Source organism: Pimephales promelas, chromosome 2 (assembly GCF_988280905.1).
Source record: "Pimephales promelas chromosome 2, fPimPro1.hap1.1, whole genome shotgun sequence".
NCBI lineage: Eukaryota > Metazoa > Chordata > Actinopteri > Cypriniformes > Leuciscidae > Pimephales > Pimephales promelas.
Window position 1 is genome coordinate 5,425,964 of NC_142770.1, and position 22,193 is coordinate 5,448,156.

The 22,193-nt window shown below is 35.3% G+C and overlaps 2 protein-coding genes across 2 annotated transcripts in view; both read right to left on the bottom strand.

The window, feature by feature from the left end:
* The window catches only part of LOC120474283 (titin), a 164,302-nt gene extending 145,103 nt beyond the window's left edge, over window positions 1-19,199 (bottom strand). Inside the window, exons 1-2 of the mRNA XM_089120568.1 lie at window positions 18,859-19,199; window positions 6,529-6,855 (exon numbers count right to left, since the gene is read on the bottom strand). Coding sequence (XP_088976694.1) covers window positions 6,529-6,855; window positions 18,859-18,904 — 373 coding nt within the window. The 5' untranslated portion in view covers window positions 18,905-19,199. The remainder of the gene's footprint in view (window positions 1-6,528; window positions 6,856-18,858) is intronic.
* The window catches only part of LOC120475640 (uncharacterized), a 121,897-nt gene that overhangs the window by 16,352 nt on the left and 83,352 nt on the right, over window positions 1-22,193 (bottom strand). The window contains exons 4-5 of the mRNA XM_089120634.1: window positions 4,942-5,073; window positions 147-446 (exon numbers count right to left, since the gene is read on the bottom strand). Of these exons, the coding sequence (XP_088976760.1) occupies window positions 147-446; window positions 4,942-5,073 (432 nt within the window). The remainder of the gene's footprint in view (window positions 1-146; window positions 447-4,941; window positions 5,074-22,193) is intronic.

The window sequence follows — 22,193 nt, forward strand, 5'->3', positions numbered from 1 at the left end:
TCAATAGCATTACCATAGATGTTTTTGTTCAAGATTATTTCAACATTAACTGTGGGTGCAAAAGTGATGTAGATAAAATATCACTTTGTAATGCTGAATGTGGGGGGCAGGTTTCAGAATAAAGATGTTAAATGTAAACTACTCACCACAGATGGAAACATTGAACTTCTTGTATGTGATTTTACTGTCTTGGCTGATCTTTAGTTCATAAAGTCCAGAGTGTGTGTTTGTGGTGTCCATGATGGTCAGAGATCCAGTCTTCTCGTCCAGCTTCAGTTTGTCTATGAATCTCTCATCAAGACCAGTATCATATATAAAAACGACCCCTCTTCTGATTTCAGCAATGAGAGACCCTCTATCTCCAAATCTCCACTCTATGAGATGTATTTCAGTAACACCAGTGTTTAGAGTGACAGGTACTCCTTCAGACACAGACACTGGCTTCACTTCATGTCACAGGAACACATAGAAACAGAGAAATGAGGAGAATATAAGTGAATTTGCAGATGAACATGTCAGAAACACAGAGAAGATACTGTGTGATTCTTCACATGTGCTCATCACATCTACTGTAATAATCAGTTTATCACGTAGATACCTTTTTAAACCAAATTATGAATAACAATTTACAATAAGTTACAATAATTGCATGTGTTAATTAGAGTTACTGCCATAGTTAGCGTGAAACAATTCTTCCCACAGCATTTATTAATCTTAATTAATGTAAAATTATACATTTTTAATATTAGTTCAGGTAGCCGTGAATAGCAAAAGCCTTGGTGAGAAAAGACTTCTTTCAAAAACATATATATATATATATATATATATATACAGTGCCCTCCACAATTATTGGCACCCCTGTTTAAGATGTGGTCGAGGACTTCTAAAAATTCTCCCCATTTTTAAACAACATAGAATCCAAATGCAAAAAAAGAGAAAAATCCAACCTTTTATTTAAGTACATTACTTTGGTGGTAAAATTTTTTTTTTTTTAAATTAAAAAAAGAAAAACTTCAAATCATGTGTCCCACAATTATTGGCACCCCTGATGTTAATACTTTGTACAACCCCCTTTTGCCAACAAGACAGCACTTAATCTCCTCCTATAACATTTCACAAGATTGAAGAACACAGAGAGAGGGATCTTTGACCATTCTTCTTTGCAAAATCTTTCTAGATCATCCAGTATCCTGGGCCCTCTCTTGTGCACTCTCCTCTTTAGCTCACCCCACAGGTTTTCGATTGGATTGAGGTCTGGGGACTGAGATGGCCATGGGAGGACCTTGAGTTTGTGACTGAACCATTTTTGTGTAGATTTTGCCACACGTTTTGGATCATTATCCTGCTGAAAGACCCAATGACGACCCATCTTCAGCTTTCTGGCAGAGGCCATCAGGTTTTTATTTAAAATGTCCTGGTAGTTCAAAGCGTTCATAATGCCATGCACCCTAACAAGGTTTCCAGGGCCTTTGGAAGAGAAACAGGCCCACAGCATCACAGATCCTCCACCATACTTCACGGTGGGCATGAGGTACTTTTCGGCATACACATCTTTTGTTTTACACCAGATCCACTTAGAGTGTTTGTTGCCAAAAAGCTCAATCTTAGTCTCATCCGACCAAAGCACACGATGCCAGATGAAGTCCCAGTGCCGCTTGGCAAACTCCAGACGTTTACGTTTGTCAGTGTTAGTGAGAAAAGGCTTTTTCCTAGCATGCCTCCCAAACATCTTGTTGGCATGTAGAGAACGTCTGATGGTTGTTTTGGAGATTTTGTGACCCCAAGATGCCACTATTTGATGCAATTCTGTGACAGTGAGCTTAGGACTTTTTTTCACTTTTCTTAGCATCCTCCTCACTGTGCGTTGTGGCAAGATAAACTTGGGACCTCTTTCAGCCTTGTTTGTCACTGTTCCAGTTGTTTTAAACTTCTTAATGATTCCTCTAACTTTAGATACGGGCAATATAAGGTGAGTGGCTATTTTTTTTTGTAGCCATTGCCTGACTTATAAAGGTCAACACACATCTGCCTTACTTGAATGGTGTGTTCTCTTGTCTTTGCCATGTTGACAAATGGGTAAGAGAATTAGGCCTCTGTGTCATTGTTACGATCAGTGTCTGTGTTTTCTTTGTTTGGTCCCTCCTTTTTTCTTGTTCTTGGCGTTGCTCTCTCTTTGGAGCGTATATACGCTCTTTCTCTCTCTTAGGCGGACGCACCTGTTCGTGATTTGAGCGGCTGATTGACAGAGCTGAGTTATATAAGCGTCAACGAGGAGGAGAAAGAACACAGCAGCGACAGATCTTGTGGGCCAGCCAGCAAACAACTGTTTCCTTAGTCTCTTTTTAGTTTCTTTGTTTCTTTTCTTTTTATTTATTAGTTGTCGTCTGTTAATTTCAGTTTGTCCAGTGTTTGGTATGTTCTTTGTGACGTCTGTTGTAAGTAAATAAACCGGGTTAAATAGGTCTGGTCGTTTGCGCATTCTTTTTTTATGTTACGTAGCCTCTCTTTTCTCTGAGCTCTTGCTTATTTTATGAGAGGTCGTGACAGTCATGTCATATTTATAACCCAGGGAAATAGGAAGTCATGAATTACTAATTAAAAGTTCCTAGATATCCTGACCAACATTAGCAACTACAGAAAATATATTTTTTTAAAAATCAATTACATTTTTCAGCGGAATTGTTAGGGGTGCCAATAATTGTGGGACACATGATTTGAAGTTTTTCTTTTTCTAAATTTAAAAAAAAATTTTAACCACCAAAGTAATGTACTTAAATAAAAGGTTGGATTTTTCTCTTTTTTTGCATTTGGGTTCTATGTGGTTTAAAAAAAAGGGAGAATTTTTAAAAGTCCTCGACCACATCTTAAACAAGGGTGCCAATAATTGTGGAGAGCACTGTATATATATATATATATATATATATATATATATATAAAACGGTTAGTTCGAATCCTTGATTCTGATTGGTCAAGAGCTGTGCTTTATTCACGATAAAACACGGCTATGACCGCTTCACCCAACGGTTCTATTGATCGCTGCGCAACACTGCGGTTCTATGTTGTTTTTGTTTGAGCTTTCATGCATTGGAACGTTGTTGCTGTTCAGGACGGCGGAAGGACGGCTTTTAGTGATTTTACTTCAAGAAAGTTGCACTAATACATTGCTTTTTTACTTTAATATTGTGTGGCAACCGTTTTATAGAAGCAATAAGGTACTCCGCTTCGCGTCGTGCCTAACAACACCCTTCAGCCGTTACTTATTCACGATACAGCACAGCCTCTCGTACCTTATTGCTTACATATATACACACACACACACACACACACACACACACATATATATATATATATATATATATATATATATATATATACACACACACACACATATATATTGGAAAGACGAATCAAATCTATTGTTTATTGTATACACTACTGTTCAAAAAATTGATGTAAGATTGTAATATTGTGAAATATTATCCTCTGATCAAAGCTGTATTTTAGCATCATAACTCCAGTCTTCAGTGTCACATGATCCTTCAGAAATCACTCTAATATGATGATTTGCTGCTCAAGAAACATTTATAATTATTAATAATGTTAAAGTTGTGTTGCTATTTTTATTTAAAGCGTGATGCATTTTTTTTCAGGATTCTTTTATAAATATAAAGTTCAGAAGAACAGAAGAATAGTTGTTTCTCTACTGCTAAATTCTCTGTTTTTGTTTAAAGACTCGTATTTTGATGTGTACTGAATCACTTCACATGTTTTCTCATACATTTTATTTTAGTGGTTCCTGATCACAGTCCTCCACAAGTTTCTAGTTTAGTTGATCAGTATCCTGTGCTTGAATATCCCTCGGATTCAGTCTGTTGTGGTCAGGCGTTATCTTTGGTACATTTAGAGTTGTCTCGTTTATGGTTTTTCTCTCTCATTTAGGATTGTCTGGTTAACCTTCATCTGGTTTGTTTCAATAAATGCTACGATAAGATCCTTGTCTCCATTCATTCTCCACACCAAAATTAAAAATGTATTTACTGTCACCTTTGATTAATTTAATGCATTCTTGCTAGTGCTTTTATTTATTTATTTATTTATTTATTTTTAAATCAAACTTTTGAATGGTGATGGTGGCTGTAAAGAAACAACATGAGGATCAACACATCAAATCTTTCACTTGCTAATCCTAATTTGTTCAAAAAGTTAATAGATCAACAGTTGAGAGCATCTTTCAATTTCATTTACACTTCTATTCACAACACTGATCAACACACATCAATCTGAGCGTGTAATGTTCCAGTAAACAGAAGCTCAAACATGTGTGACACGCTAGAATCAATGATGTTTAGGTCTCGTCATATTTGCACTTGCGTTTAATTTTGAACAATGAAATATTAATGGAATTCGCTTAAATGTATACAGATATTAGTAATATTAATTTTGGTATTAAAAATAATATGATTATAACTGATATGAATAGCATTTTACATAAAGCTACATTTGTCAACATTAATTAGGAAACTTGACTTAAGAATATTATATAATTTATTAATCAAGTTCAATAATAATTTATAAATATGTTGATACATGTTTAGCATATTAACAAGTATTAACATTACTTGAAATATAAAAGCAACTACAAGGATGCAAGAAGACATAACATAGTTGTTGCGGATTTAACTTGCATAGATTTTTTTTTGTACAATGTGATATACAAACTACTGAGCACTGTGCTATTTATCTTGTTTACAAGCAATATATTTGTTAGTGCAGAATTTCATTCAGTGTTCATAATAAAAAGTTTTCAGTTCTTTTGAGGCTGGTCATTTGTCACCTATGGTATCGATTTAGTATCAATATTATATTCTGGTATCGTACAGAAGCAAAAATTGCAGTACAGAGCCAACCCAATGCTCTTGCTATATCAGCTGTAATACTTACCCTTTTGTCTTTCTAGTTCAGAGATCTGTCGGCGATGGTAAATCAGACCAACAGCACCAGCAGCAGCAGCAGCGAACAACAGCAGAACAACAATAACTATTCCTGCTACAGCTCCTGAAGACAGACCTGGTGCTGCAATGATAAAGACAGACATTAGTGTGAATGTGTCTAATCTATAACACACACTATAAACATCAGCACTATATAACCTGAGTGAAGATCTGATACTGTAATGATAAAGACAGACATTAGTGTGAATGTGTCTGATCTATAACACACACTATAAACATCAGCTCTATATAACCTGAGTGTAGATCTGATACTGTAATGATAAAGACAGACATTAGTGTGAGTGTGTCTGATCTATAACACACACTATAAACATCAGCACTATATAACCTGAGTGTAGATCTGATACTGTAATGATAAAGACAGACATTAGTGTGAATGTGTCTGATCTATAACACACACTATAAACATCAGCACTATATAACCTGAGTGTAGATCTGGGTATATAGTGAGTGAATATATGCCAAAGACTGTGATAATTTCATATAAACATTAAAATAACATTTAATATTAATTATAGTGTCATCTGAATTATTTATAGACAACTGATAAAAAAATCCTTCATAAGACTCGAGTTACTCACCACTGACAGCAACACTGAATCTCTTGAATAACGTCTGTTTGTTGCTGCTGATCTTCACTGTATAAAATCCAGAGTCTGTGGTTTTGGTGTGTGTGATGGTCAGAGATCCCGTCTGATGATCCAGCTGTAGTCTGCCTCTGAATCTCCCATCAGTGTCGAGTAATGGTGAGCTCTTGACTACATCATATTTAGCTATGAGTTTTCCTTCATCTCCAAACCTCCACACTATCAGCTCATCTCTGTGTGTTTCAGTAACATCAGTCTGAAGAGTGACAGAGTTTCCCTCCATCACTGACACACTCTTCATTTCAACTTTACCAACATCAACAACAGATGAAAACTCTGCAAGAAACAGATTCACAGACACACAGATTAAACATGTTGAACACTGTGACTGGCACTAGAATATCAGTTTATATGGTTAATACACAAGGCATTTGCAGATTGTATAACAATAGCATGTACAACAGTTACTTTTGGTTGACTAATGATGTGTCGTTTCACATAAGAGCACAGGAACATTTCACTATTTGAAACACTACAATTGAATGTGTTCAGTAGATTACAATGTATAATTCTATACAATTGATCCTGCTTTGAATTATTTCAAAACTATTACCAATGGAATCAAACTAAAAATATCCGACCACATTGTGTGTAAAATGTAAGTCAATCAATATGATTTTATTTCTAAAACTATAGTTTATTAGCAGTATCACACTCGCCATCATGCTGATCATATGTGTGAGATATCCAGAACAACAGCATGATTACAATTCAGTTACAATTCTGTAAGACTGTTGAACACATAAGTAATATTTGCTGGTGAAATCTCAGCTTAATTCAGTTTAATTCATAAAACAAAACAAAAAATGAAAACATCTAACAGTTAGATATTAACTAACTATAGTTATCGATAGTAAAAGTATTCTCACCAGAGACAGTAACATTGAATGTCATACGTGAGGACCCAGATTTGAGGTTTATCTCTAGTTTATAAAGTCCAGAGTGTTTGGTTCTCATGTTATTGATGGTCAGAGATCCCGTCTGATCCAGCAGCAGTTTGCCTCTAAATACGTCAATGTGACTGGGATATGAGATATCCTTTCTATTGATTTGAGCAATAGCGGAACCTGACTCTCCAAACCTCCACAGAATCAGAATTATTTCCTGTGTTTCAGTAAGACCAGAGTTCAGAGAGACAGAATCTCCCTCCATCACTGACACTGTCTTCACTTCATCTGCTTCAGCAACAAACACTCCTGCAGAACAAACAGAAACAGTTTCTCAGAGATTAAACTCATGTAACACTGCTAGAGATGTTAGTGAACAGATTTAAGCATTTCAGATCAGACTTGCACAATAAGCACACTTTGACCAATTAAAGGGCCCCTATCATGCTCATTTACAGGTTCATTGTTTGGTTTATGGGGTCTACCAGAACATTTTATTAATTTACATTTTAAAAACCAGTCAGTCCGAGTCTGTTGTGATTTGTGACAGCAGTTGATGAAAGTTAGGGTTTATCAGCTCGTTTTTCTTGACTGTCATTGCCGGACTCTGGCTCAAACTGCCGCCATAGTTAGCATTACAGGGTCATTCCGTTCCAAGTCAGCCAAATATCAGAAACTTCGACTTCTACATTTTTTGGATTTGCTGTTTTTTTTCCTGAAGAAAGACAAAGATAAATCGTGACTGAAGACAAAATATTAAATGTCATGAATGTATATTTACTGAGTAACCCACTATTTTTTATGACTATGACAATTTTCACCCGAGTTTCTGAGACAACAGAGACTAGTAAAAAATAACTTTAAATAGATGGCAGCATAATTTTTATTTTTTTACACAGAGATTGGTAGGTCTGTTAGTGAAATCTGTTGACTTTAGCAATCTTTGTTGCATTACATACCAACAGTGACAAATTTAAAAAAGGGGAGAAGCACTTTCATGGTTTTCCTTTTTCCGATGTTTGCATACCTATAACTTACAATAAGAATTATAGACTTCTTAATACTTCCTTTTAGATTTTGGATCTTAAACCTTTCTTTTGTAATCTTAATTTTACAGGCTCTGTATGGTTAAATCCCAGAAATATGGAGATCTTAATGTGGTTTAGTGAGTAAATTGGTATATTGTACACATTTCCAATGGTCAAAATTAAGTGTGGGACACGCACCAGCTAATACTTTTTTTTGTTTTCACGCTTGTATGGTGTTCGGGTCTGTATGGTGTTTGCTTGTATGGTAGCGCATAACATTATTTTGCATCACTTGCAGTCTGTTTTTAAGTTTAACTGATAATCCACAGTACCAAGCAGAACATGCATATTCAAAATGATATTGATTCAGTGAAATGATATTGATTCAGTGATACAATAATTTTTTTATAGAAAAATCTAGATCCTTTTTTCTGCGATACAGGAATTTCAGTTTACCGGCACACTTGGATAATATTTTGTAAGCATTATATTTACAGGTTAATGACTGCTCTGATGTTAACCCCAGGTACAGTATGTGAGACTTTTCTGAGACACTATTTCAGTGCCATTACAGGTGACCTTAGGCTAAGTACATTTGTTCTAGACAGCTTCCTTTTTGTTCCAAATAAAATGGACTCAGTTTTTCCCAGATGTATTGAAAGCCTGTTGTCTATAAGCCACTTGCTAATTCTATTTAATTAATTACCTAGAGTCTTCTCAATCCCGCTGATATCATCCCCAAAGACCAATAATGCAGTCATCACATTTCACCACAGCTCTTGAACAAAACTCGACATAAAAAATGATCGAGAACAAAACACAATAAACAATAAAGCTTGATTTAATATGCAGGAGAGAACAGGTGAGACTTCAGACGAAACCTAAAAATATTTAATGTTGGGGAAGATCTAACAAAAAAAAGGTAGATAGTTCCATAATCTCGACCAGCGACAGCAAAAGCACGACCACCCTTGGATTTAAGATGTAGCCTACTCGTGGGGATTGTTGAGGATCTAATGCGCATTGTGTTAAAATGCTTAGAGTAGCCTAATGAACCTTTTTTTTTGGCACAATTTTATGAAAGCCTCAACTGCTTCAGAAAGCCTCGGTTTCCCATCACTAACTTATTGTATTTAAAGAGGAATGTCTGAAAAATAAATATTGTTGAAAACTACAAATGTGTTTCAATTCCCTCTATCAAAACAATTGCATGGAAAGGATCATTCTTGTCTGAGTACCAAAAATACAATGAAATGGTCAAGTTGTGGCACATTATCTTACTCTCAAAAGAGTATTTATATTGGAATCTGTTTCAGAAATATTTGTAAGAAGTCATTTTGTTCATTTTAACAGCTTTTGAAGCTACCAAGCAGGGTTTTTTTCTGGCACAAAACAAGACAGAGGTGGTAAAATCCTGATCATGTACTATAATAAAAATATAATAAAATGTGTATTTTTCATAGACCATCATGATTGGGATTTTTATGATTAAGGACCATGTAGCATTTGTAAATTTGTAAGCTGAAGTAGTGAATTGTTCAGCGCAAACTGAAAAACGGACAGAAAGAATCAGAATAATAATCAAAGCATCCGAAAAATATCTAGAGATCGAGGATATTTCTGTGGAAATGATTAATGAGAAGTTAAAGATGCAAACAACAAATACTCAAACAGGAGGTGGTGGCTCATAATGGTGCTTTTAATATTACAGTGGAATGTGAGAAGCTTAATAGCTAATGGGCAAGAGTTTAAAAAAAAAAAAAATCTCGGATTTAGATAAATGACCTGTCCTGACATAATATGTATACAAGAAACATGGCTCAAACCTCAGTTAAATTTTGTTTTACGGAGATATGGAAAGATAGGAAACAAGGTAATCGATGTGGGGTAGCTACCTTTATATAACAAGGTGTGGGATAAAGGAATGTAGAAATGAGTGTGGATAAAGAGGTGATGGAAGTTTTGGAAAAGAATCAAAATATTAAAGTAGTACATATTTACAATCTATGTGAAAAGTTAAGAAGGAAAGTAATGGAAAATATAAGAGGTAATACAAATCAGAAGTAGTATGGTGTGGTGATTTCAATGCGCATAATGCATTATGGGGGAGTGTTAAAACGGGCTGATAGTGGAAGAAATGCTAGATTGGGGACAGTTAGTTTGTATTAATAATGGTATTATGAGATATTACAGATGTGTATCAATAGATGATGAAAATCAGCTTTATATGTTACTCTAGTGTCTGACAATCTAGAAAATGTGAATGGAATGTATGTAAACAAAGTACTTGGTACAAAGTACTCAAATTGGGTTGGATATTGTTCAAACCTTGGTGGAGAGAATTCAAAGGTGGAAATTTGCAGCCAATTGGGAGTTTTTTTAAAATAATTGTGTAATAATAATATGAGTGAAATGGTAGATATTGAAGACATTGAAGAGTTAAGTAAGAAAATTAGTGAAGTGTTAAGAATTACGGCAGGGGAAGTAATTGGTAAAAAGAAAACTATAAGCAGAAGAAAAGCAGTCCCATGGTGGAGATTGTAGTAAGGCAGAAAATCATTAGTGTTTAATGATTACATTAATTTTAAGAGAGCTCAGGCAATGGCGAGGAGAGAAGTACAGTAGCAAAAGGAACGTTCTGGAGAACATTTTGTAACAGAATTGGGGAAGAAATTGAAATAAATTATGTTTGGAATATGATTAGGAAGATGAGAGGGATTCTGAGAAAAAATTATATTCCAGTCTTAGTTAAAAATTTAAAAATTGCAATACGAAACTGATAAAGCAGAGATGTTAGTGGAGGCATTTGTAAAGGTGCATAGCAATGAAAATATCTCAGATAATTTGAGGAAATATAGGGAACAGAAAGTTAAGGAGAATGTTCACATGAAAGAAGAATCAATCAGGAAGGAGGTTAGACTTAAAATTTAGTTTGTATGAGTTAAAGAGAGCACTGGTAGGGATTAAACATACGTCTACATGCAAGGATTATATTTGTAATGAGATGATTAAACAATTGTCACAGTTATCACTGGTTGTGATTTTAAAGCAACATATGGGAGACAGGGAATATACCAGTGGATTGGAAGCATGGGGTCATAGTGCCAAAAAGACCATTCTCAGCCAATACATTTTAGACCTATTGCACCGACATCAAATTTATGTAAATTTATGGAACGGATGGTAATGAACAGGTTGACTTATGAAATTGAAAGTAGAAACATTTTGTCAGAATATCAAAGTGGATTTAGAAAAGGGTGAAATACGATAGACCCAATTTTGAGTTTGGAAGCTGACATTCGAAAAGCTCAAATTAACAAAGAAATCTTGGTGGGAGTCTTTTTTGATGTAGAAAAGGCTTATGATATGTTGTGGAAATAGGGGTTGTTAATGAAACTGGAAAGTTTGGGAATTGAGGGAAAAATTGTATAACTGGATTTCGATTTTCTTGTTTGGAAGAACGATTCAAGTATAGAGTTGGGTCTGAATATTCTCGGATTCTACAAATTGAGAATGGAACTCCAGGGAAGTGTGAGCAGCCCTATTCTTTTTAACTTAATGATTTATGACATTTTTCATATAATTGATACTGGAATAGGAAGATCATTGTATGCGGATGACGGAGCATTATGGAAAATAAAAATAAAAATTCTATTTGTAGAATATAAAATACAAAATGCAGTGAATGAGGTGGAGAAAGGGGCAAATAGCTGGGGTTTTAGGTTTTCTGTGGCAAAACGCAAGTAATATGCTTTTCCAATAAGAAAAATATCAAATGAATATCAAAATGTACGGTCATCAGCTGGAACAAGTGAAAGTGGTGAGATATCTGGGTATGTGAATGGATTATAAATGTCATTTTGGAGTTCATATTCAGAAATTTAAAGAAAAATGCAAAAAAGAAATAAATGTATTCAGGTTGATTGTCAGGAGCAGATTGCGGGGCAAGCTGTCAGTCACTGAAAATAATTGATTATGCAGTGATCAGGTCAAACATAGACTATGGTAGTGTGGTTTACAGTTCTGCAAACAAATCCTTACTTAAAAGATAGAGGTAATACAAAATCAGGCTTTGCATAGGCTATTTGTTGTGGAGCATTTAGATCATCTCCGGTAGAATCTAGATGAATTGGGAGAACTGCCGCTAGAACAATGTAGGATGAGTAACTGGTCTAGTGTAAAGTGACACCTGGAAAACCATCCAGTTAGAGTACTTCTGAAAGGTTGTTGGGAATATGAATACAAAGAAATAGCAAGTTTTGGATGGGTAGGAAGGAAGGAGGCAAACCGCTTGGGATTGATAGACCATGTAATAGCCCCCACTGTTCCTATACCGGCAAATCCCCCTTGGATGTTTCCTATGCCACTGATAGCTTTACAAATACATAAAGTAATAAACCAGAGGGCTGTTTCACAAAAGCAGAATTTAGAAATCTAGGATAAGAGATAAAGCTGGGCTTGACCTAGTGTGATCAGTGCATCCTGGCTTTATCAGTTTCACAAAGGCCAAACCAGGCTCAGGAGGAGCGGCTATGTCAAGCCAGGTGTAAGTAATTCAGATAAGTGGGAGCCGACAGCTTTCTTCAACAGACCACACAGTCCATCACAGATTCATTGATGCTACAATGGATAAGTTACGTGCGCCATACTTCCAGTGTTGGGTGTAACTAATTACTAAGTAATTAGTTACTGTGATTTCATTACTTTTCCTTGAAAATGTAAACTACTCTTCATTCATCTGTAATTTAATTACAGTTACTTCTGATGTAATTGAGGTAAAAACTGTGTATAGATCAATCCGATCTCACAGCGATCCATATGCATTTTATGAGGAATCTAAATATTATGACCACACTCGTACAAATTCGTATGAATTATTGTAAAATATGTATGAAAAAACTGGAAAAGTGTCTGATAAAATTTTGGGACCCAACAGTCTGCACATGGTAGCAGATTCCATCCCCAGAAAAGCAGTAGGGTAGAGTGGGGGAAAACGCCCCCCAAGGGGCATAGTTTCTCTTTATGATTTTTAGAATTATAAAAAATCATAATTACTACAGTAACATATTTCTGTTCATCAAAGTCTTTATTTTACACTTTAATGCAGTATAACTAGGCGGTAAAATCAAAATATTTGAACAAAACATGAAAAAATTGAGCATTAGCTAGCTTGGTGAATGCAATGATGGAAGGTGGTTAGGTGACCCAATGATAAAACACAGTGACTTGTAATGCATTTATGTAATATATTTCACTAATAATATACTAATTTATGTTTAATATTTATTTAGGGTTTTCTGTTTTTCTTGATGATAGTGATGAACAAATACTACATCAATTCTAGGCCTCGTGTAGAAATCAAAATATTCAAATGTTATAAATTTGGCTGTTTTGTACATTCCTGAAATAAATATTAATTATGTTGTTGCATTACTTGCCTTTTACTTTTAGAGATTAAAAATTATGTTCATTTTGCTGTTGATCTATGAAGGAAACTGGTTGGTAAGAAAGGGGGCATTTTACCCCACCCCATATTTTCAGTCAAAAAAATAATAATTATGAAGGTTGAGCAATTTTAATATTTGGTAAAAACTCCTGCCAAAGACACTCAAAACTGGGATGGCAATTCTAGTCACATTTATGTTTTGTTTTACAGTAATGTCAATTAAGGGGGGCGTTTCCCCCCACTCTACCCTAACGCTCTTGCAGGTAATTGTCGGGAAAAGCCAATGGGTCGGACCTGTCCCGAAACACTCTTTCACGTCTGAAAGGCCTTCTCAATATAAGTGCTTCATCATGTCATCCAAAAATGGGCATGCCATTGTGAAGGACGAAACATGTGTTTAGAGCTACTTATATTGCCTGACTTGATTGACAAAACTTTTGCTTCTTTATCAGCCATTTCTCTAATTCCCTCATCACATACAAAAGACTATTAAAGACCTATCTGTCAAACTTAGAACAACAGCAGATTTCAAAACAAAATTGAATAGTAACAATGCCCATATGGATAATTATTATTATAGTTAATAATGGTAGGCCACCATCATAATGTTACAATAATAATAGTAGGCTATACTTGACTGAATGCCAATATGTATCTGAGGTATTTTAATGCAGGCTGATAAAATTACGCTGAACACATAGATGACAAAACGGAATAACTGACAAAACACATTGGTTTCTGATCGGCGTGACCGCTGACTGAACAGATAAGGCACCAGGATTGACTAAGCCTGGCTGTTAGCCTGGTCTGGAGCAGGCTAGCTGCACAGAATAAAACGCCATGGTAACTTATGCGCTACTGCTTTCGTGAAACCGAGTCCCAGCTTAATTCAGCCAGGATATCTGGAAAATCCCGGCTTAATCCGCTATCTTGGTTTTGTGAAATAGCCCTCTGGAAAAAACCTACCAACTGATATAGTAGTTCAATAATATATTAGTCAAGAATATTATTCTGTATTACAAATATTTACAGATGGATTAAAGGAGCCGGAGTCTGGTAGAACAGCAGTAGCAGTATACATCCTGACATTTAAAACAAAAATTACAAAAATAATATCTGATCATGTGTCAGTATTTACTACCGAAGTACTAGCTATCATATTAGTGCTACAGTGGATCGAAGAAGTTCAACCAGCAAGAACTGTGATATCTATACTGACTCAATGGTTACTTTAACTAGCCTAATAAGTGGAAAATCTGAAACTCGGCAAGATTTAATATTTGAAGTGTTACAATGTCTATTTAGAAAAAGGCAGTTAGGGATATTGGTGTACTTCCTCTGGGTGTCAGTGCATGTGGGTGTGGATGGAAATGAGGAAGCAAACCAGCTGGCAAAGAAAGCAATAAATCATCCGCAAATAGAAATTAATATATTTTAAAGCAAATCGGAAATAAAGAGATTGATATCAATTGAAATTAGTACTGTAAGAAATGGCAAATGATATGGAATAATGAATCTGGAAGTCATCTTTATCAGATTCAGGAGTGTATTGGAAATGAGAGGAAAAGATATGGAAATAGGAAAAAATATATCATATTTCAACAGGGCTCTCAATTGTCACGCATTGAGAGTGACAGTCACTCATTTCAGTCTTTTGTCACGCACTCCCACAACACATTGTATTTCTCACGCAGAAAAACTATTTATAATATATTTAATATGCCGCAGTGCCCAAAATGTCACTGGCCGTGTCGCTCTCACTGGAACCGGCAGGAATCAAGCGTGTCTCCTTTAGTTGAGCCTGCCACTTATCAGCCAATGAAAAAAAGAAAAAGGGCAACACAATAGCCAATCAGAAAATAGCACTATTGTATCTGGGTAAGATTTAATGCAACAACCAATGAAGAAAAGCATTTCCTGGAATTGTTCACGTGATTCTGCTACAACATCTCCCAAAAGTTTCGTTCACACACAGAGGAAACCACTGGAGCTCGAACATCACTTTCAGCACAGAGTAAGTCACGATCTCCTGTTTTAATATTACAACTAATTCACAACTAGTTTGACATAAACAATGACAACTTGACAGCTGTTAGAATAGATAATGCTTCCCAGATAATTAGCATCAGTTTTTCATGAGTGTCTGTAACTTAGCCAACAGTTTTACAGCTGTTCACAGACACACACACACACGGAAATTCCATAAATACTTTGTATTTGGTTGAATTGTCAGTGCCGTGTTGGTGGGGACTATAAACTAGTCTTTTTAAAATAGGGAAACAGGAAATTGTGACAAATGCGGAGATCCAGAAACAGTGCAGAATATTATTATTTAGTGTGCTGCATATGTAAGGGAGAGAAGACAGTTAATTCAAAAATTGGGATGGATGAGAATTGATGGGAATTCAATAAAAAATATTGTTAGGAAACGAGGCAAAACAATCAAGAGCTCATGAAATATTATTTAAAAGATACAGGAAAATGAATAGAATCTATTTGTCGCTTTTTATATTTATTTATTAAGCTTATTATTTATTTTATTATTACTATTTCTTTTCTTTTCTCTTTATTTCTTTTTCTCTTTTCCCCTCATTGATTCATTTCAATTCTTCCAAAACTATGTGCACTCTACACTCCAGATAAGTAGGTGGTGGTAATGCACCTTTTACATCCGCTTGCCAATCTGCCCTAAAACAACAGAAGAAGACACAGCCACAGCCTAATCAGCTGAAGATAAAAGACATTAAGGGTTACTTGCGTTTACACGACAACGATATGCTTAAAACAGAGAAGATTTTTTAAGAAGAGTTTTCTACAGACAAAAAAAATAATAATTATGAAGGTTGAGCAATTTTAATATTTGGTAAATAACTCCTGCCAAAGACACTCAAAACTGTGATGGCAATTCTAATCACATTTATGTTTTGTTTTACAGTAATGTCACATTTTCCTTAAGGGGGGCGTTTTCCCCCACTCTACCCTAACGCTCTTGCAGGTAATTGTCGGGAAAAGCCAATGGGTCGGACCTGTCCCGAAACACTCTTTCACGTCTGAAAGGCCTTCTCAATATAAGTGCTTCATCATGTCATCCAAAAATGGGCATGCCATTGTGAAGGACGAAACATGTGTTTAGAGCTACTTATATTGCCTGACTTGATTGACAAAACTTTTGCTTCTTTATCAGCCATTTCTCTAATTCCCTCATCACATACAATAGACTATTAAAGACCTATCTGTCAAACTTAGAACAACAGCAGTCTTCAAAAACACAATTGAACAGTAACAATGCCCATATCTGGATAATTATTATTATAGTTAATAATGGTAGGCCACCATCATAATGTTACAATAATAATAGTAGGCTATACTTGACTGAATGCCAATATGTATCTGAGGTATTTTAATGCAGGCTGATAAAATTGCGCTGAACACATAGATGACAAAACGGAATAACTGACAAAACACATTGGTTTCTGATCGGCGTGACCGCTGACTGAACAGAAGGCACCAGGATTGACTAAGCCTGGCTGTTAGCCTGGTCTGGAGCAGGCTAGCTGCACAGAATAAATCGCCATGGTAATTTATGTGCTACTGCTTTCGTGAAACCGAGTCCAGGTGTTGTGCCGAATTTCGACTCCCTGCCAGAATCCGACTCCCCCTCGCGTGCACGCGCAATGACGTCACTACACTAGTCGCCGAATTTCAACTCCCTGACAGAATCTGACTCCCTCGCTTGCACGTGCTATAAGCTTGGTGCGACTGTTTTATTTTTCGTCTGTTAGCGTTACTTTAGTTAAAGTTTGGTGTCTTTTTCTTTTCTTTTTTTACAGGTGTTTAATAATAAATATAATGATCAGTGTTTTCCAGAAAGTGTTGCAAAAACTAATCACTAATCACTTTAAATTCAGCAGGTGCTGTGTTTAAAACTTACAGTGATGTTATGTGTGTCACTGCATAAATACATAGAATTTATCATTTCACTTCCTATTTGTATGCATTTGTTATTTATTAATTTGCACGCTCACACACGTACACACAGAGAAACACTAAATGCAGACAGGAATTACAGGTGTGGAAACTATAGATGAAAAGTAAAGGATTTTGTTTTTTTCCTTTTTTATTAAATGCCTATCAAATGACAAATAATAAACATGACAATTAATCTAACACATAGCTATACAAATGTAGTCAACAACAAATAGTAAAAAAACGTATACAATCTAAAATAATAATAGCCTACAAGTAAAAGAAAGACAAAATGATATAATGATATAAACAGAAAAAGGAACAGGTATGAGATCCTCATATAAACAGCATTAAAGCTTCACATGGAGACTCATTTTGTTTGGCTATTTTATTGAATCCAATTAGGCCTATAGTAACTCAATACAATTTGTCATTTCTATCTGAAATAACAAAAAGTTTCCTTCAGCTCATTGTTCATATAGTATTTACCCATAATCAAACAAACATTAACAATAAGGCCATATTTGGTGTTAATCTTTATATATCAAAATATAAAAAAAAATACATAGTATTCAGAAAAGTAAACTTTCATGCCTAAGCATTTACAAAGCAAACATATGAGCAGTAAAGTAATTGACTGCCGCGTATAGTGACTTCATGGCATGCACACAAGGGGAGTCAGATTCTGGCAGATTTTTTTCTTTTTTTTTTATCACCAAAATGCAGTTAATCATCTTGGAAACAGAAAGTAAGCACCATCAAAATACATTTAAGTTATAGGTAAATGTTGTGGACAAGTGACAAGACAAATCTGAAGTGGAGAAGTGTTATGTCCACTTCAGATGATTAGCCACCCAGTTATACTGGCAAATGTCAGAATTAAAAGTGCCTATCGCAATACAATATCAAATGTAAAACAGTAAAATTTAAAAATGTTAAACAGAGAAATTATTTTACCATCAATTAAGTGTAACCAGCATGAGTTTCATGTGTCTTTGACTTTGTAAACCTGAAAAATTAGGGAAGTATGATTTATATACTTTGCTTACACCTGTGCTTTGGACACAAAAATAATTCTGGGGTTTGATTTAATAAAATGTACAGGCAGAGTATATCTATGAATAATCTATGTGCAGAATTAAGTAGAACTTACTGCACATGGTATTATTGGACTGTCTATAGTAAAGTAAACTGTACACAATGGGAATAAATGTTAAATATTAACATTTCATATAAGTATAGTGCACTTAAACATACTTAAACAAACATATCCTGTATGCCAGTGATTGGTTTTTGCAACACTTTCTAAAAACACTGAAAATTATATTTATTAATAAACACCTGGAAAAATAAAAAGACACCCAACTTTAACTAAGTAACACAAACAGACGAAAAATAAAACAGTCGCACCAAGCTTATAGCACGTGCAAGCGAGGGGAGTCAGATTCTGTCAGGGAGTCGAAATTCGGCGACTAGTGTAGTGACGTCATTGCGCGTGCACGCGAGGGGGAGTCGGATTCTGGCAGGGAGTCGAAATTCGGCACAACACCTGTTTAATTCAGCCAGGATATCTGGAAAATCCCGGCTTAATCCGCTATCTTGGTTTTGTGAAATAGCCCTAGGGGGAACTATTTGCAACCGGAGTCCATATCTTTATCTAAACTAGTTCTCACACATACAGAATGCAAAAACTGCTTTATCCGGTTTTAATTTATTTATCCTTAAACAGGAGGGCATGTCCAAAATCATTTAAATAAATGTGATCATTTTAATAAGGCAAGTTAATGAAGTTCAGGAAGAAGACAACAGTCGATGAACGCTGTCAAAGTGAAAACGAAAGTGGTAAACAATTTACAGAAAACGAGCACTTACCGCATATTAGTAGAACAATCTGAAATAATTTGAAGGTGTACTTCATAATGTTGCAGATTTCAACAAAACCTAACTTCTATTGTTTTTAATTTTCGCTGTTTGTTTCTGAACCACACCCTACCGACTGAAGGCGACGATTGTTAACCCTACAAAATACCAAGAGAGAGATTTATATATCAACTGTGGCTGACTAAATAATTTACACGATGATTTCTAAATAACTAAATAGGTAACGTTACGTTTACGTTTCCAAATTTGTAAAACTGTTGTAAAGCGCATAAAAGACCGCAATGGCGGAGACTCTAACGGTTTTCTTCTTTACAGCGGATCGCAGACTAAAAACGAGCATTACTGCCACCTGCTGTTTGGACTAGTCGATTATCTTTTTTCTTCTTTGTACAGTGTTGCCACCCCGTTTTGAGTAGGCTACTTGTCTTTGACAAGAACAGCGATGACAGCGATCATCAGGCACAAGCCCCTGCACCACAGCCATGCCGGTGGCTTTAGGGAAACTGTGTATGATGTATATAATAGGCTAATATGCAGTTTAAAGTAAGTACCATGTCAAAATAAATTTCTTTATGCCACATTACTGGTGCCACTATGACCATGAACCACAACAGCCACAAAGACCCATGAGATCATTAAATTTAGTTAAATTTCACTGTAAAAAGTATATGACCAATAAGTTCACAACATAATTTAAGCCATTTTCATCTTTTTTAATAAGTTATGATTCAACTAATTTCAGTCAGTTTAATGTAATTTTACGTTGAAATTCTTATACATCCAAGTTGATTGTACTTAAAATAAGCATGAAGTTATCATTTGCAGTTCAAAATGTTGGAAAGTTGGAATTTCTCTTAAGCTCTTTTTGTGTGAACTATTAAACTTTTTTGACAGAGTTCTAAATGGTTCTATGCCTTTATTTCGTCATTCAAACTCAATCCCACTCTTTTTTTCTATTATTAGGCCTATATAATATTATTTTTATTCTTTTCAAGTAAACACCATTTATTTCTCTTTATTATTTTATAAGTAGTGTATAATTAATATGAGAAGTTTAGTGTCATAAATGAATCTAAAGAAAACAAACATGTTGATGTGAAATATACATTTATTTTAAATTCATTCAGCCCTCATTTCCAAACATATCATATTAATTTATTTTAAAGATTTATTTTTTTAAGAGGAAACCCCCTTGAGATGTGAGACATCTCGTTTTCGAGGGGACCTATGGAAAAACATACTTCACATACATGCATACATACAGAACAAAGACAAAAGCTCTCCATAAAACCAAAACCACCAATATTTTCCCCAATCCAACCAGAGAGAGAGAGAGAGAAAAAACTTCCTGTTTTCTTTTTGTCATAACTTCAATTCCTGGTAAATGAAAAAATAAATAGTCTGATAATTTCTAAATTTCTAAAAAAAGTAAAATAATTTCTAATTATTATTCATATTATTATAGAGACATAGAATAAAATTATTGAGAAAAAAAATTGAGACTTTATGCTCTCTTTTTTGTCATTATTTGATCCCTCGACATGGCAATTTAGCATCCTCAAAGATTCGAGCCCGATAATTTTACAGTGAGACATGGCAGGCAAAAACATCGGGTTTTTTTTCACTGGTCAATTTTGAGATTTTGGGCTATTTGTCTTCAATAACATGTCTTATTTTTTTATGAAAAAAAATTCACATTTAGGTCTTTATTTTACTACACATAGTCTATTTGCATCTGTAGATTTCTCCTAAATGATCTAACAAAGGTTTTCGTTCTAAATCAACATGCTGCTCCACGATCGCTGCCTACACCGTCATCACATGCCGTTGGAAAGCTCTCTCTGTTATAATGATAAAGTTATTTTTCAATAGACATATTTTTTGTTTTTGTGTGAAAAGAGGGTGGGTGGTGGTGGCAGTGGGGCTCATTGTGTGCTCAGCACCCCTAAAGCTTTGATCCTAGAATCGCCCCTGGGTGGCGCTATGACTTTGACTTACAGTCACATCCATGTGATAGGCCTCCTACAACAAACACACAGCTGAACTTTCATTTGCGCATTTCCTTAGGCATTTACCCTCTGAACTTTAAGAGTTCAAATTCCACCAAAGACTAGACTATAGAAAGACAGTTCACTCCTATTACTTATACAATGTCCGCCTTCTAAGTGCAAAAAAGCCAATCACTGATTTGTACTGCAGCTGCAGTTAGATGAGAGCCATACAGAAATATCTCTATTTGGCTCTGGATTAGATGCTCCCAGAGTCATTACATAGGCCTATGTTTTAGGCCTCTCTCTCTCTCTCTCTCTCTCTCTCTCTCTCTCTCTCTCTCTCTCTCTCTCTTACACTGAGTGTGGAAAGTGTGCATTAAGAACATTTATTTTGTGATTCCTTGCCATGACCATTTTGGGGTTTTCCTTATTCTTTCCTTATTCTTTTTTTTTTTTTTAAAGGCAACTGCAACAACGCGCCAATTCGCGCCAGTGACGTCTAGATTCCATCCCTGAGGTAAGAAACTGTAATTGAAATCATATTTTTATATATTTTGACATTAGTTTGCTAAAAAGGATTAGCATTATGTGATAAGTGCTTTGGAGCCACCTGTCTACTAGGTAGCATAGGGCCAACAATATCTTATAAAATCTCTATAAATTGGTTAAGTTTATTTCAAATAAGAGCTGTAACGGAGGCCAACTAGTAGTTGCTGTGCGAGTAACCCTCACTCCCCGATGTCAATGGCCGCTCTAGCGACTAACGCTAGAGGCTGTAGTCTTTAGTCTCCCTTTTAGCGCGCCTGACACTCATGCCGGAGACTCGGGTTCGAGGCCCGCTCGGAGCGGGTCGAGTTGGACTTGGGTGTGAGGGGTTACACTAAGTGACCTTTGAACCATGTCTAACATTATATTTATTACACAGCAAATTAACCAATCAGAAGATGGACCATTTTTTATGTTCAGTCTCACCAGATTAAATGTATCCAGGTAAGCATTGCAGCAAAACTCTCACTAATTCATTCATACCAAATCTAGCATTTTAACAATTCAAGTTTATAAATATTACTTTGATATTTTATTTATTTATTCCAAGTGATCCAGGGCTAGTGCATTTAAACCTAAGCAATGACGCACATCAAAGTCCACTAAATGTAAGGAAGTTAGTGAGTGAAGGTCATATAAATTTTAAGTGGAATGCAGCCCTTATCAGTATGCAGAAGCTTTAACACACTTCCTGTTTCTCGCCTTTAATTTGTTGCCTCGTTGCGAGATAAATCAGATTTTATCAGACATTATTTATCTGATAAATCCCCTAGGAGAACATGTATTTTT